Raw genomic sequence first — 12,399 nt, 5'->3', positions numbered from 1 at the left:
GGAGTTTTGCATATGAACATTAATGTCATGATTTGTATTTACAGATGACTGAGACTATTCTCTAGTTTGTCTCTTTAAAAAAGAATCCTAAATTATATCGTCACTTGGGTTGGATATTACAGTTGATCCCCATTCATTACATAGGTGTTCAAAATAGAATAAATGGGGAACTTTAGAAAAATCTTAGTATTTAAAACTCTCCTTTCAACACATGCCTATCGTAGTGAAACTAGCCCACAACTCATCTATCAGACATAGTGTAGAAGTGGGCCCCTGTTCCTGTGTCTCATGCTGCTTACTGGAGAGACCTACTCAGCTCTTTAGCTTCTTCTACCATCTTGTTCGGGACTCTCCACTTGAAGGCCAACATTGAAGAGATGCGAGTTGGTGTAAAAAGCAGAGGCTAGCAACTTAGGAAGAGGGCGGGGTAGTTGGCCCCCAAACCATCTTGCTCTCAGGCTGGGGTTAGTGGTTTATGGAGGACGGGTGGGACAATAATTTGTCAGGATACTGTGATAAGTGGCTGGAACAATAGCACAGCGGTAGGGCATTTGCCTTGCATGTGGCAGACACGGGTTCGATTCCTCTCAGAGAGCCTGGACAAGCTACCGAGAGTATCCCGCCTGCACGGCAGAGCCTGGCAGGCTACCAATGGCGTATTTGATATGCCAAAAACAGTAACAAGTCTCACAATGGAGACATTACTGGTGCCCGCTTGAGCAAATCGATGAGCAACGGGATGACAGTGACAGTGACAATAACTATGATAAGTGGGTCAGCAGGAGGAAGGAGCGTTTTTCCAAATGAAAGAAAAAAATTTAAAAATGAACCAAGGCTATTTTTAAAATCTTTTAAAAATACTTTGCAGTACAGATCTTGTTCTTTCTGTGTCTGTGTCAATATTGTCACAAATATGTAAGGTATTCCAGAGCACCCCTTAAGTGGTTTTTAAATTATTGAAATAAACCATGCCATTTCATGATTTTTCATTAAAAAGGATATGTTCATCCCAATTTCATCACTGCTGATTCATCATTAATGAACGCTCAGTCTTGGCTCTTCCTTTTGCATGACGTCACCTTTGCAGATCTGCCATGGCTACAGTTTCCTTTGTGATTGTTGTGTTGGTCCGTATTGTTCCATGGTTGCATATTTTTCTTTAATTATTTTTTTTTTACTTTCTCATTGAATCCCTGTGAGACAGACACTTACAAAGTATTAATGATTAGGTTTCAGTCATACAGTATTCCAATACCCATCCCTCGAGCACCAGTGTCCCTAGGTTCCCTCCCATCACCCCTACCCTCAACCCCCCAGCCTGCCTCTCTAACAGGTGCTTTCTTCTCTATCTCTCTGTCTCTATCTCTTTCTCTGCATTAAATGATCTTAATCATTTAGTGGTTAACCTAACAACTGTGGGTTAGCCTGTTTCTTAAAATTGTCCCTGATCTCAGGTGTATTATGCAAAGCTTCTTAAGTTGGTCCAAGGAATTTCACCATAGTAGTTTTTTTGGATACGGTTTTAATTTTGTTTAATACTGTGTATAATTTCAGAGATGCTTCTGTTTCCTGTTTAGCTAAACAAAACATAGCTTCCCCCTGCTCTACCAACATTGCAAGAACCTTTAACTATGTGTTGTTCAGTGAACCACTTCCTCTTGATAAGTGATCTCACTGCATTTTGAAAAAAATAATACTCTGAAGGAATCAGGTAAAATTCAGTGTTTTTAGTTGTTTTCCAATCGTGTTTTTCACAACATGCCTCAGAGCTTTCACTGCATTTGTGACTGGATTCTGCAGTACAGCTTCCCCACTAAGAGTAAGCCCTCACCTGAGAAAATTCTTTAATTTCTCCTTATTTGAATCTGCAATTTTAATGTGTGGGCTGATTTTGGTTTTCCCCCAAGAAAATGTTTTCCTTGCAGTGTAAAAGATTGAACATGGGTCTCACGTGTGCTGTGTATGTGTGTGCATGTGATACAGCTAGATCTGAAGCAGACAGAATTTGGTGGTGCAATGACTGTGCACACCTGTGGCCTACTCACTCAATCCTGCCCGGGGTCCTGGTTACTTCATCTCTCTGGCTTTCCCACAGGGCATTTATTTAGCACAGATATTAACCGGATTAGCATCTTCTTTAGGAACAGCTTCCAATCTGGAGATTGTAAAAGGTCACTTGTCACTTGTCACTTGTCATCTGTTGCTCATCGATTTGCTCGAGCAGGCACCAGTAACATCTCCATGGTGAGACTTGTTGTTACTGTTTTTGGCATATGGAATGCGTCACGGGTACCTTTCCAGGCTCTGCTGTGTGGGCTGGATACTCTCGGTAGCTTGCCAGGCTCTCTAAGAGGGACAGAGGAATCAAACCCGAGTCGGCCACATGCAAGGCAAAAACCCTACCCGCCGTGCTATCGCTCCAGCCCTCTGAAAGGGTATCTAATAAAAATCATCAGAGTAATTGGGATTGATTTTTTTTCAACTTTACTGAAAGGCAGTTTTCATTAGCAGTCTATATGTCTATGGTGCGTATTTTAATGTGATGTTTTATATGTAGGTGTATTTTTTATGATGGCCACAAAAATTGAGCAATATATCCATCCTCTGCAATAAATAAAATATTTTCCCCTGTGGAAAATTTTAATACATTTATTTGAAGTTTAGATCTAAAATTGATGTATGTGAAGAAGAGAAACTATTTGTGCATTAAAAACTGTGGTCAAAACTGTGACTTAAGACTTTTGACACTTACTCATTTGTGGAGTATAGAATGACATCACATGAAGCTGATACCCACGGACAGTAGATACAAGGGCCAGAGGGATTGCCCGATAGCTGAAAGCCTGCTTCATGAACGGAGGTGAGAAGGCAGATGGAATAGAGAAGGGATCACTAAGAAAATGATGGCTGAAGGAACCAGTTGGGATGGGAGATGCATGCCGAAAGTAGATAATGGACCAAACATGATGACCTCTCAGTATCTGTGTTGCAAGCCATAATGCCCAAAAGTAGAGCGAGAGTATGGGGAATATTGTCTGCCATGGAGGCAGGGGGAAGCAGAGGGGTATACTGGGGATATTGATGGTGGGAAATGTGCACTGGTGGAGGGATGGGTGTTTGATCATTGTGTGATTGTAACCCAAACATTAAAGCTTGTAACTATCTCATGGTGATTCAATAAAATTTTAAAAAATACTTTTGAGCCTTAGGGAATGGTGAGTCTCGGGGGAAGTTTGTTCCCTTGTCACTCAGGGAATCTGAGGAAGGATTTAGCCTGTGTGTGGCCTCAACAACCCACTCACTCTTACGCACACTCTCTCAAAAATGCAATGAAATTATCAGATAAAGCCCAGTTCCATCTTTCTTTTCATCAACAGTTTGTTATTCTCAAGACCCAAGATGAACTCAGAAATAACTTAATCACAGAAATATGTTCATTCTACCCAATTGTGATGTGTGTTTTGCTGGTTTTGTAATCTTTACTTCACTAAGATTGCTCTGCCCTTATTTTTGGCTGTTAATTTGAATAATTCTCAAGAGAGTTGGGTGTTTTTTCTCTTTCTTTTCTTTTTAATCTTGGTTTTGACCTTTGTAATTATATAAACACACACACAAACATGTTTTGTATACTCATATATGACTATTGTGCTATCCATTTCAAAAATAGCGTTTTCTTTCAGGAAAAAACATTTATGTAGTGATTTAATTTAGATATTAATACAAATTTATGTCAATAATATCCCTTAACTCTAATATCATTATTTTCACCAAGGATAAATGTCATTATTTTCACCAAGGATAAGATGATTTTAAACTAAGTTTTTTATTCAATCAGTAGCATAATTCCTTGTGACTCTAAATTTTAGTATAACTTTGAAGTTGGTCCCTCTTAATTATCAGCAGACTGAAGAAAAGGGATGAAATCCAGGGAGTTTTAGCAGAGGTCACAAGAAGCTTTTTGTTTTGCATTCTTTCCATTTAAGTGTATGATTCACTCTGGCATGTCTTTTGTATCCATGTCATCTACAAACTAAGAAACTAAGGTCTCTTGAGTCAGTAACTTTTACTGACTCATCAGTTCCACATTTCTTTTCAGGACTTTGTTTGTCATCATCCCAATGACTTTCAAAATTTAGCAATTCAAGACACAGTACCTATGGAACAATCACCATCTGTGTCACCTTTGATTCTCTGAGTTTATTATAACACTGGTTGACATTGTTAGGTCAGTAAATGTGTATTTTTTTCCACTCTGAATGAATTACTTTCCTCGTGAGATATCTGAAATATTTTAACATGAATACTCTTATTTTCTCTTAATATTTCCAAATTATTGTGCTATTTCATATTTAATGAAATTCATATGGAAAGTTCTGAAATTGTATTGTTAATTTACCCTTTAACTGAAATGATGAATAAACTATGCATTACAAGATTTTGGATGCTGGATTATTTTTAGGGCACAGTGGTGAAACCAGGGGTACTTTATTGACTCGGGTACTTTATTTCTTCGATTTTATGGAACTTGAAGAATGAGGTGTCTGATTCAAATTCTCTGTAATGCTCTGGGAGATGATAAACTACATGTGACTAGACCCCAAGCATTGATTCTACACTCCACCAAAGGCAAGGCCCACCTCTATCCTTCTAATATTGTAAAGCCAACAGAACAACAAAGTAGAACAACATCTTCCTTATGTCTTCACTGATGCTGTGTTTGAATCTTCCCTGACCTCTTACCTAGAGACACAGACTCACACTTACACTGCCTTCTATACCTGAGTGCTCTCCTACCTATCATATGACCTGATCATTCACAGAATGGTTTCCTTGGATTCAAACATGCCTCCCTATCCCACCTGTATGGGGCTGATTCTTTCAGCTGTGTCTAATGCTTAGGAAAGTGATTTTCCCATAGTATTTCATATCTCTCTTGCTTTAATTCCTCATGCTGAATTCCTCTTAACACATCTTGGCAGTTCAATGTAGCAACGACTTATACTCTGCAAGATACTTTCTCCACTAAAAGCCAGATGGAACTTTGTGGAATATTAACAAACCTTCCTCCAACATAAAATCTGCACATATGCACAACTTAAAACTTGAGATGATAGTGGTGTCATAAATCACAGAATTTTAGTCAATATTTATTTTTATAATAAGTAAAATTAGAAATGACTATTGGATGTCACAGTACTAACTCATAGTAGCTTTTGTTTTTCACTAGAGGAAAAGCTAAGAGATTTCAAAAAGACGATCATAGAAAGCAGGAAATTCAGATGGTTCTATCAGTCCTGTTTAGTGAAGATGATAAAACTGATGAAGGGGAGAAATTAATTAAAATTACCTTTCTTCCTTAAGTTTTGGAGAAGGGAAAATATATGCTGAGAATATTGAGCAAAAAGATTCTGTCAGATTTCTTTTTTTTTTTTTTTTTTTGCGATTTTTGGGTCACACCCCACGATGCTCAGGGGTTACTCCTGGCTCTGCACTCAGGAATTTCTCCTGGCGGTGCTTGGGGGACCGCTGGGAATTGAACCTGGGTAGGCCGCGTGCAAGGCGGATAGCAGATAGCAGATAGCACCCTACCTGCTGTGCTATCGCTCCAGCCCCCTGTTGGATTTTTGAAGTGAAGTAAACACAAGATAACTGGGTTTTTTTTTTCATTTTTTTAAAATTTATTTCTTAATAAGTGAAATAAATAAACTTATTTATTTCTTAATAAGTGAATCACCATGAGGGTACAGTTACAGATTTATATATTTTTGTGCTCATGTTTCCCTCATACAAAGTTCGAGAACCCATCCCTTCACCAGTGCCCATTCTCCCCCACAAATAAACTCAGCATCCCTCCAACTGTCCCCAATCCCATCTCCGCCCCCCCACCCCACCCTGTCACTGTGGCAGGGAATTCCCTTTTGTTCTCTCTCTCTAATTAGGTGTTGTGGTTTGCAATAAAGATGTTGAGTGGCCATTGTGTTCAGTCTCTAGTCTACATTCAGCACGCATCACCCTTCCCCCGCATGGCTTCGAACCACATTTTACTTTGTGTTCCCTTCTCTATCTGAGTTGCCGTTGAAGGCTACTTGGGAAGGTTAAGTGCTCGAAGAGAATGGGATGTTTGAAAGATATGCACCAATTCTCCCCAGATGGTTTTTACAATCGTGAGTTTTCCTGGTGACTCAGTGTCAACGTCAGCCTAGGAGTTTAATGTAACTATAAATCCTGGTTTATAAAACAGTTTTTGGAATGTGGTAATTGATGGGGCAAGTGACCTCCATTGTCCTCTTCTTTATCAATAATAATCATCATTGCAGCCTATCTGTCACTCTGTGGGGTTTTCCTTTTTTTCCTCCCATATTTTCTGAATTAAGCTATTTTACAACACTAAAAATAAATCTTTCTTTTTTAAAATTAAAATAAAAATTGGCTTGGGGTCACATCTATTGATGTGCTTTGACTTTATTTTTTTGACTTTATTATTTTAGCAAAATACTTTATGTAAAGTGCACATACATATACACAAATGAATATTGTTTCGCTTAGATAATATAAATTTATTCCCTGACCTTCACCAGACTTCTTTTTTGTTTTGTTTTGGGGTGACACTCAGCAGTGCTCAAGGCTTAGTCCTGGCTCTGTGCTCGAGTCACTTGTGGCGGGGCTCAGGAGACCTCGTGGGGTGCCAGGGATCAAACCCAGGTTGGCCATGTGCAAAGCAAACCACCCTACCCACTGAACTATTGCTTTGGCCTTCACGAGACTTCTTTCCTTCAGCTGCACTTGGCATTAATGCTACAGTATGTTAGTGCCCTTACAAGGCTTAGGCAATTCACTCCTCGGTGGATTTCCTATGCCACACAATGCCTGCTAGTCAGTAGCTGAAGAAGCATTAGGTTTCATGTCGCTTGATTTTCTCATCTAACCTCACTAAAAATGTCAGAGAGAGAGTGCGCGCCTCTTATGCCTCCTGGGCTATCTCTTTCCCATTTTGTGAATACACTTTTCCTCTTGAACAACTACATTTTAGGCAAAGAAAGATTATAATGTAAAAAATGTTTTATTTCCATGTCATCACTTGTGTGGTCTATAGTATAGTTCTGGTTGTCACCCAATATTTGTAACTAAGTGTACCAAAGCTCTATTTCAGTGATATATTCTTTTTTAAAAATTTTCATTGAACAGTCATGATTTACAAAGTTACTGAGAGTTGAGTTTTAGGTGTACAATGATTCAACACGAAGCCCTCCACCATTGTCAATTTCTCTCCACCAGTATTCCCAGATTCCCTCCCCACCACAACCTCCACTCCACCCCCATCTGTCACTTTGACAGGCACATGACAAAGTTTCCATGGTTACACCATAGACCTCATGTTTTCAGTTTTGTTGAATCTGTGTTTTGAATATATGGCTATACCCCTCACTCATATCACTGGTATAACTGAAGTCCTACAAGATTACTTCTCATTATTTCAGAGATATATTTTTAAAGCAAGGAATCATTGGGTAAATATACTTACTCTTTCTGGACATACCATTTTTGTGTAGGTGAAGTTCTTGTACCTTTGACACCATTACTGTAGGATGAGGAGCTCTTTTAATATAGGAAGTGAGAAACCTGTGGTGAAGTGCATATTTGAATGACCTCATGCTTAAAGGACACTTGAATGACACCATGTACTATCGAAAAAAAAATAGTTTTATTTAGAAGATAGATCTGGTACTTACTCTGAGGCAGTTCTGAGCGTTTGCTCCAATCCTGGTCCAAGCCAATTGGAAGGTACAGAATTCCAAATGGAACTGAACCTTCATAGCTCTTTCTCCCATACTTGTCTGTGGATATCACTCTTAGTGAAAGAAAGACTGAGCAGCCATCCAGTCATTAGTCTGCTCATACTATTTTTTGTTTTTCAGATGGGTGAATCAAATGAAGACATCGATCAAATGTTCAGCAATTTGTTGGGAGAGATGGATCTTCTCACCCAGGTAAATATTCATTCTTTGCGTTCCAGTGACAAAGCTTGGAATGATAGGATTTGGGTTGAATATGGCCAGAGAACTGCTTTCTTTAAAAAAAAAACCCAGAGGTTGAAAATATTTAGACATTCCTGATGTAATAGTGACAGTAAAGAGGAAAATAAAGCAGTCCTGGGAGTGCTGGACACATTGCTCTCACACATACTCTCTTAATGGTGCTTCTCCTGCATATCATGTTCAAATACTTGACCAAGCAGGAATTTTTCCTAAGTGAATCCCTCTGCAATCCCCACCACTATGGAACCATTTCCCCTGCAGTAACCTTGATATAAGGACTAGCTTAGAAACTGGTATGAACTTCAGTCAAGATTCTTTACCAGGGATTGGAGTGACAGCACAGTGGGTAGGGCGTTGCACACAGCCGACCCCCGTTCCATTCCCAGCATCCCATATGGTCCCCCGAGCACCATCAGGAGTAATTTCTGAGTGCATGAGCCAGGAGTAACCCCTGTGCATCGCCAGGTGTGACCCCCCCCCAAAAGAAAAAAGAGAAAGAAAAGAGAGATTCTTTACCAACCTTTAAGGAAATGCTATATTCGGAAGGACTCAGATTTCTTGTGCCACCCTACTTAACTTTGTAAGAACTAGTGTCCTCAAAGTAGCTTGAAAGCTACTCCGCTTGAGTGGGTCATAGCACTGGACACAGAAGCTCTGGACACCAAGATCACAGTAACTCAGTCCAGTCACCAAGAGTCCCAGATTGTGACTTGAGGAACCCAGAATCAGGTAACAAAGTCATGGGAGCCATATTGTACATTATGGAGTTTGCTTCACCATTGATTTAAAGCATAGTGAGCTCATCGTTTCAGCCTGAAATATTTTTCAATTGCCTGATACAGCTAAACAAGGCGATGATTGTCAAATTTCTCTTCCTTTGCTGAGAGAGGCCATACCCAGCAGCACTCAGATCTCACTCCTGGTTCTGTGCTCTGGGATCACTCCTGGCAGGTTTGGGAGCCCTGATGGAGTTCTGGGAATTGAACCCCAAGTAGAAGACACACAAGGCAAACTCCCTGTCCTCTGTACTGTCACTTCAGCCTAAAAATAATTAAGCCTTTATTAAAATGAACAAACAAAAATCTGGGTTATTTACATGCAAGGCAGGCACTTCCCAGCCCTTGCCTTTTATTATTTGGTTTTGTGGTCAGACATAGCCATGTTTAGGACTTACTATTGGCTCTGCGCTCAGGCATCACTCCTGGCAGGCTAGGGGAGCATATGGGATGCCAGAGATCAAACCCAGGTTGGCTGAGTGCAGAGGAAGTGCCCTAGCCATTCTACTATCACTCCAGCACAAATTGTCAAATTTTCAATAAAATAAACGGAGAAGAGTATATTTTAAGCATTATTTCTTTTAGGAAAATCTATTTTAGTAGCATCTACTTCTGTATAAAATTCAAGAAAGTTTGCCATCTTTGAAGACAAATTATGAAATAATGTGCTTTGTTCAAAAAGGTGCTGCTTCACAAGTATTAGGATAGTATGTTAAGATAGGATATTCTTGGGGCTGGAGCAATAGCACAGAGGGTAGGGCATTTAGCTTGCACGCAGCCGACTCAGGCTCAATTCCCAGCATCCCATATGGTCCCCTGAGTGCCGACAGGACTAATTCCTGAGGCAGAGCCATGAGTAACCCCTGTGCATCGCTAGGTGTGACCCAAAAAGCAAAAAAAAAAAAAAAAAGATATTTGTTTTTGAGCTTTTGAGTTTTTGTTCAGGCCTTACTTTGACTCTGTGCTCAGGGATCACTCCTGCTGATCTACTACATGTGGTGCCTGGGATTGAACCCAGGACAGCCACATGCAAGGCATCTGCCAGATGCACTGTGTTATCTCCTGCCCTAGGAGTGACTCTTCTGTCTGGTCCAAGTGTGGCATTTTCACAAGACCACACCTGAGCATTATCACCCAAACTCAGAAATAGGAAAGGGTCCATCAGAGTCTCGGACTTGCCATCCTTTTCTTGAAGCCCTTCTGGGTTTTTTGTCTTTTATTGTGCTAAGTATTGTAGCTGTAGAACTTGCATGGCTCATACACTTCTCCCAATAGGTAGGTCTCAAGATTTCAGGGTAAAGACAAGTTCCACTTTGTCCTTGCATCTAAAGTCTGTTCTTCAATTTTGCCATTATCAGCTGCACTCTGAGATGATTGCATTCTTTCCAGCCATTAGAAAAGTAGGCATTATGATCCCATTTATGAATCCTAGTCTTTGAAACTGGGGTGTGGTTGAGATGAGTAGATAAACCATAGGCATTCTCATTTCCCCCAAATAAGCAAAAATTATAGGGAACTAAAAATGTAATATAATTCTAACTTTAAATTTTGAAATAGTTTCAAGATTACAAAAAAGTCAAAGTATTAAGATAAAGAACTCCCATTAACTTCCTCCCAGATTCTCCTTAGTAAATACATTACCCTATTTATATTATCATCCTGTCATTTTGTTTCTCTATCTCCGTGTCTCTCTACATACTGTGCCTTTTCCAGAGAATATACTGTATAAGCATATTCTCAGATATGCATATTCTTCAAAGTATACCACATACATGCATTTCCCAAAAATATGTAGTACTAGTTAAGTGACTAATAGATATTTAAAAAAGTAAATTTCAGGAAACAGAAACTTCAGCATTGAAATATTTAAATAAGAAAGAAGGGGCTGTAGCAATAGCACAGTGGGCAGGGCATTTGCCTTGCATGCAGCCGACCCGGGTTCGATTCCCCAGCATCCCATATGGTCCCCTGAGTACCACCAGGGGTGATTCCTGAGTGCATCGCCAGGTGTGACCCAAAAAGAAAAAAAAAAGAAAGAAGTCTGATTGCTTATCGGCATGATTTTGAATCAGAAGTAAATACTATATGCTAAATAAAATTAATTGTGGGGCCAGGAGTTAGTAAAACGGTAAGGCATTTATGCCTTGCACACAACTGAACCTGTTCAATCCCTGGCACCCTATATGGTACCCCAAGCCCACCAGGAGTGATCCCTGTACGTATCCAGTAGTAAGCCCTGAGCACTGCTGGCTGTGGCCGAAAAATAAAAATAAGGAAAAAGAAATTGGTCTGATTATCTTAGGTTATATTAACAAAATTTGGGGAAATTGCTAATTTACTAATACAAGGAGGATTCCACTCCTTCCAACTTTACTACTCACTAGACTATCTCACAGAACTTAGGAAGGCAGTTTACTCATTATCACAATTTTATCATTAAACATACCCACAAGGCAAAGTCTGGGGTTCTTGGATTCACATAATTCATACCTGCTTTCTACCAGTCACAAGCAATCTATGTAGTTTCAGAAAGATCGTAAAGAAATTAATCATTTGCAATTTATTGTCAGTTTGGGAACCAATAGGTTCCACAACCTGGAAAATAAAACCAATCAGCTAAAAATAATCACACTATAAAGTTTTCATGTCGTTGATTAATTAGAAAAAGTCTGTAGTTTCCTACCTATAGAGAAAGTTCTAAGAATACCAAAAAATAAATATCTACATTGAGAAATGCTAGTACACTTCTAAGAACAGCATATGTGTGTTTTGTATATTTGTATGTATGTTATAATACATATTTCATACATGTATGATAACCTATATAAGTATTATTTATATACACATATTAACAACACACATAAAGACTATGAATGTATAAGTATATAATAACACATAAAAACTAGAAACAACACAGTTCCTTATCTATGGGGGAGGGGAAATTAGCCATTTCTTCTGTTTATATAGGAAAAATTTAAATGCAGTTGGAAAAATATGAATAAGAAGAGTAATATATTAAAACATGAAACAGAATTATATTCAAATTTGTAAAGAAATTTAAATGTTTATTAAAGAGGCAATCTAACCAAGTAATAAGAAAGACAGTATTTTATAAATTACGTTCAATAACACATTTGAGAAACCACAAGCTGAATTTCTACCTCATATCTTACACTGAGATAAATTACATGGATGAAAGATCTAAATGTATCTAATATGTATATAGAAGAAAACATGTAAGAAATATTTATGTAATTTTAAGATTTTGGGGGTAGCTTTCTTGAGCAAGATATGACATAAGACATAAGAGGAAAAAGTTAAATATTTAAATACATAAAAAATTTTCATTTCTATTGAGGCAAAATGTAAGTTTAGAAAGACTACAACAATAAAATCAAACCAATTTTTTTCTTTTTCTTTTTTCTTTTTTTTTTTTTTTTTGGCTTTTTGGGTCACAACCAGCAGTGCTCAGGTGTTACTCCTGGCTCTGCACTCAGGAATCACTCCTGGCAGTGCTCGGGGAACCATATGAGGTGCTGGGGATCGAACCCAGGTCGGCCATGTGCAAGGCAAATACCCTACCCACT

General features: G+C 38.8%; 1 protein-coding gene across 1 annotated transcript in view; it reads left to right on the top strand.

The window, feature by feature from the left end:
- Positions 1-12,399, top strand: part of APBB1IP (amyloid beta precursor protein binding family B member 1 interacting protein) — an 81,561-nt gene that overhangs the window by 27,173 nt on the left and 41,989 nt on the right. The window contains exon 2 of the mRNA XM_004605495.2: positions 7,917-7,988. Coding sequence (XP_004605552.2) covers positions 7,917-7,988 — 72 coding nt within the window. The remainder of the gene's footprint in view (positions 1-7,916; positions 7,989-12,399) is intronic.

Source organism: Sorex araneus, chromosome 9, assembly GCF_027595985.1.
Source record: "Sorex araneus isolate mSorAra2 chromosome 9, mSorAra2.pri, whole genome shotgun sequence".
Taxonomy (NCBI): Eukaryota; Metazoa; Chordata; class Mammalia; order Eulipotyphla; family Soricidae; genus Sorex; species Sorex araneus.
Note: the sequence above shows the minus strand (reverse complement) of the source record. Positions and strands in the feature narration are given on the sequence as shown.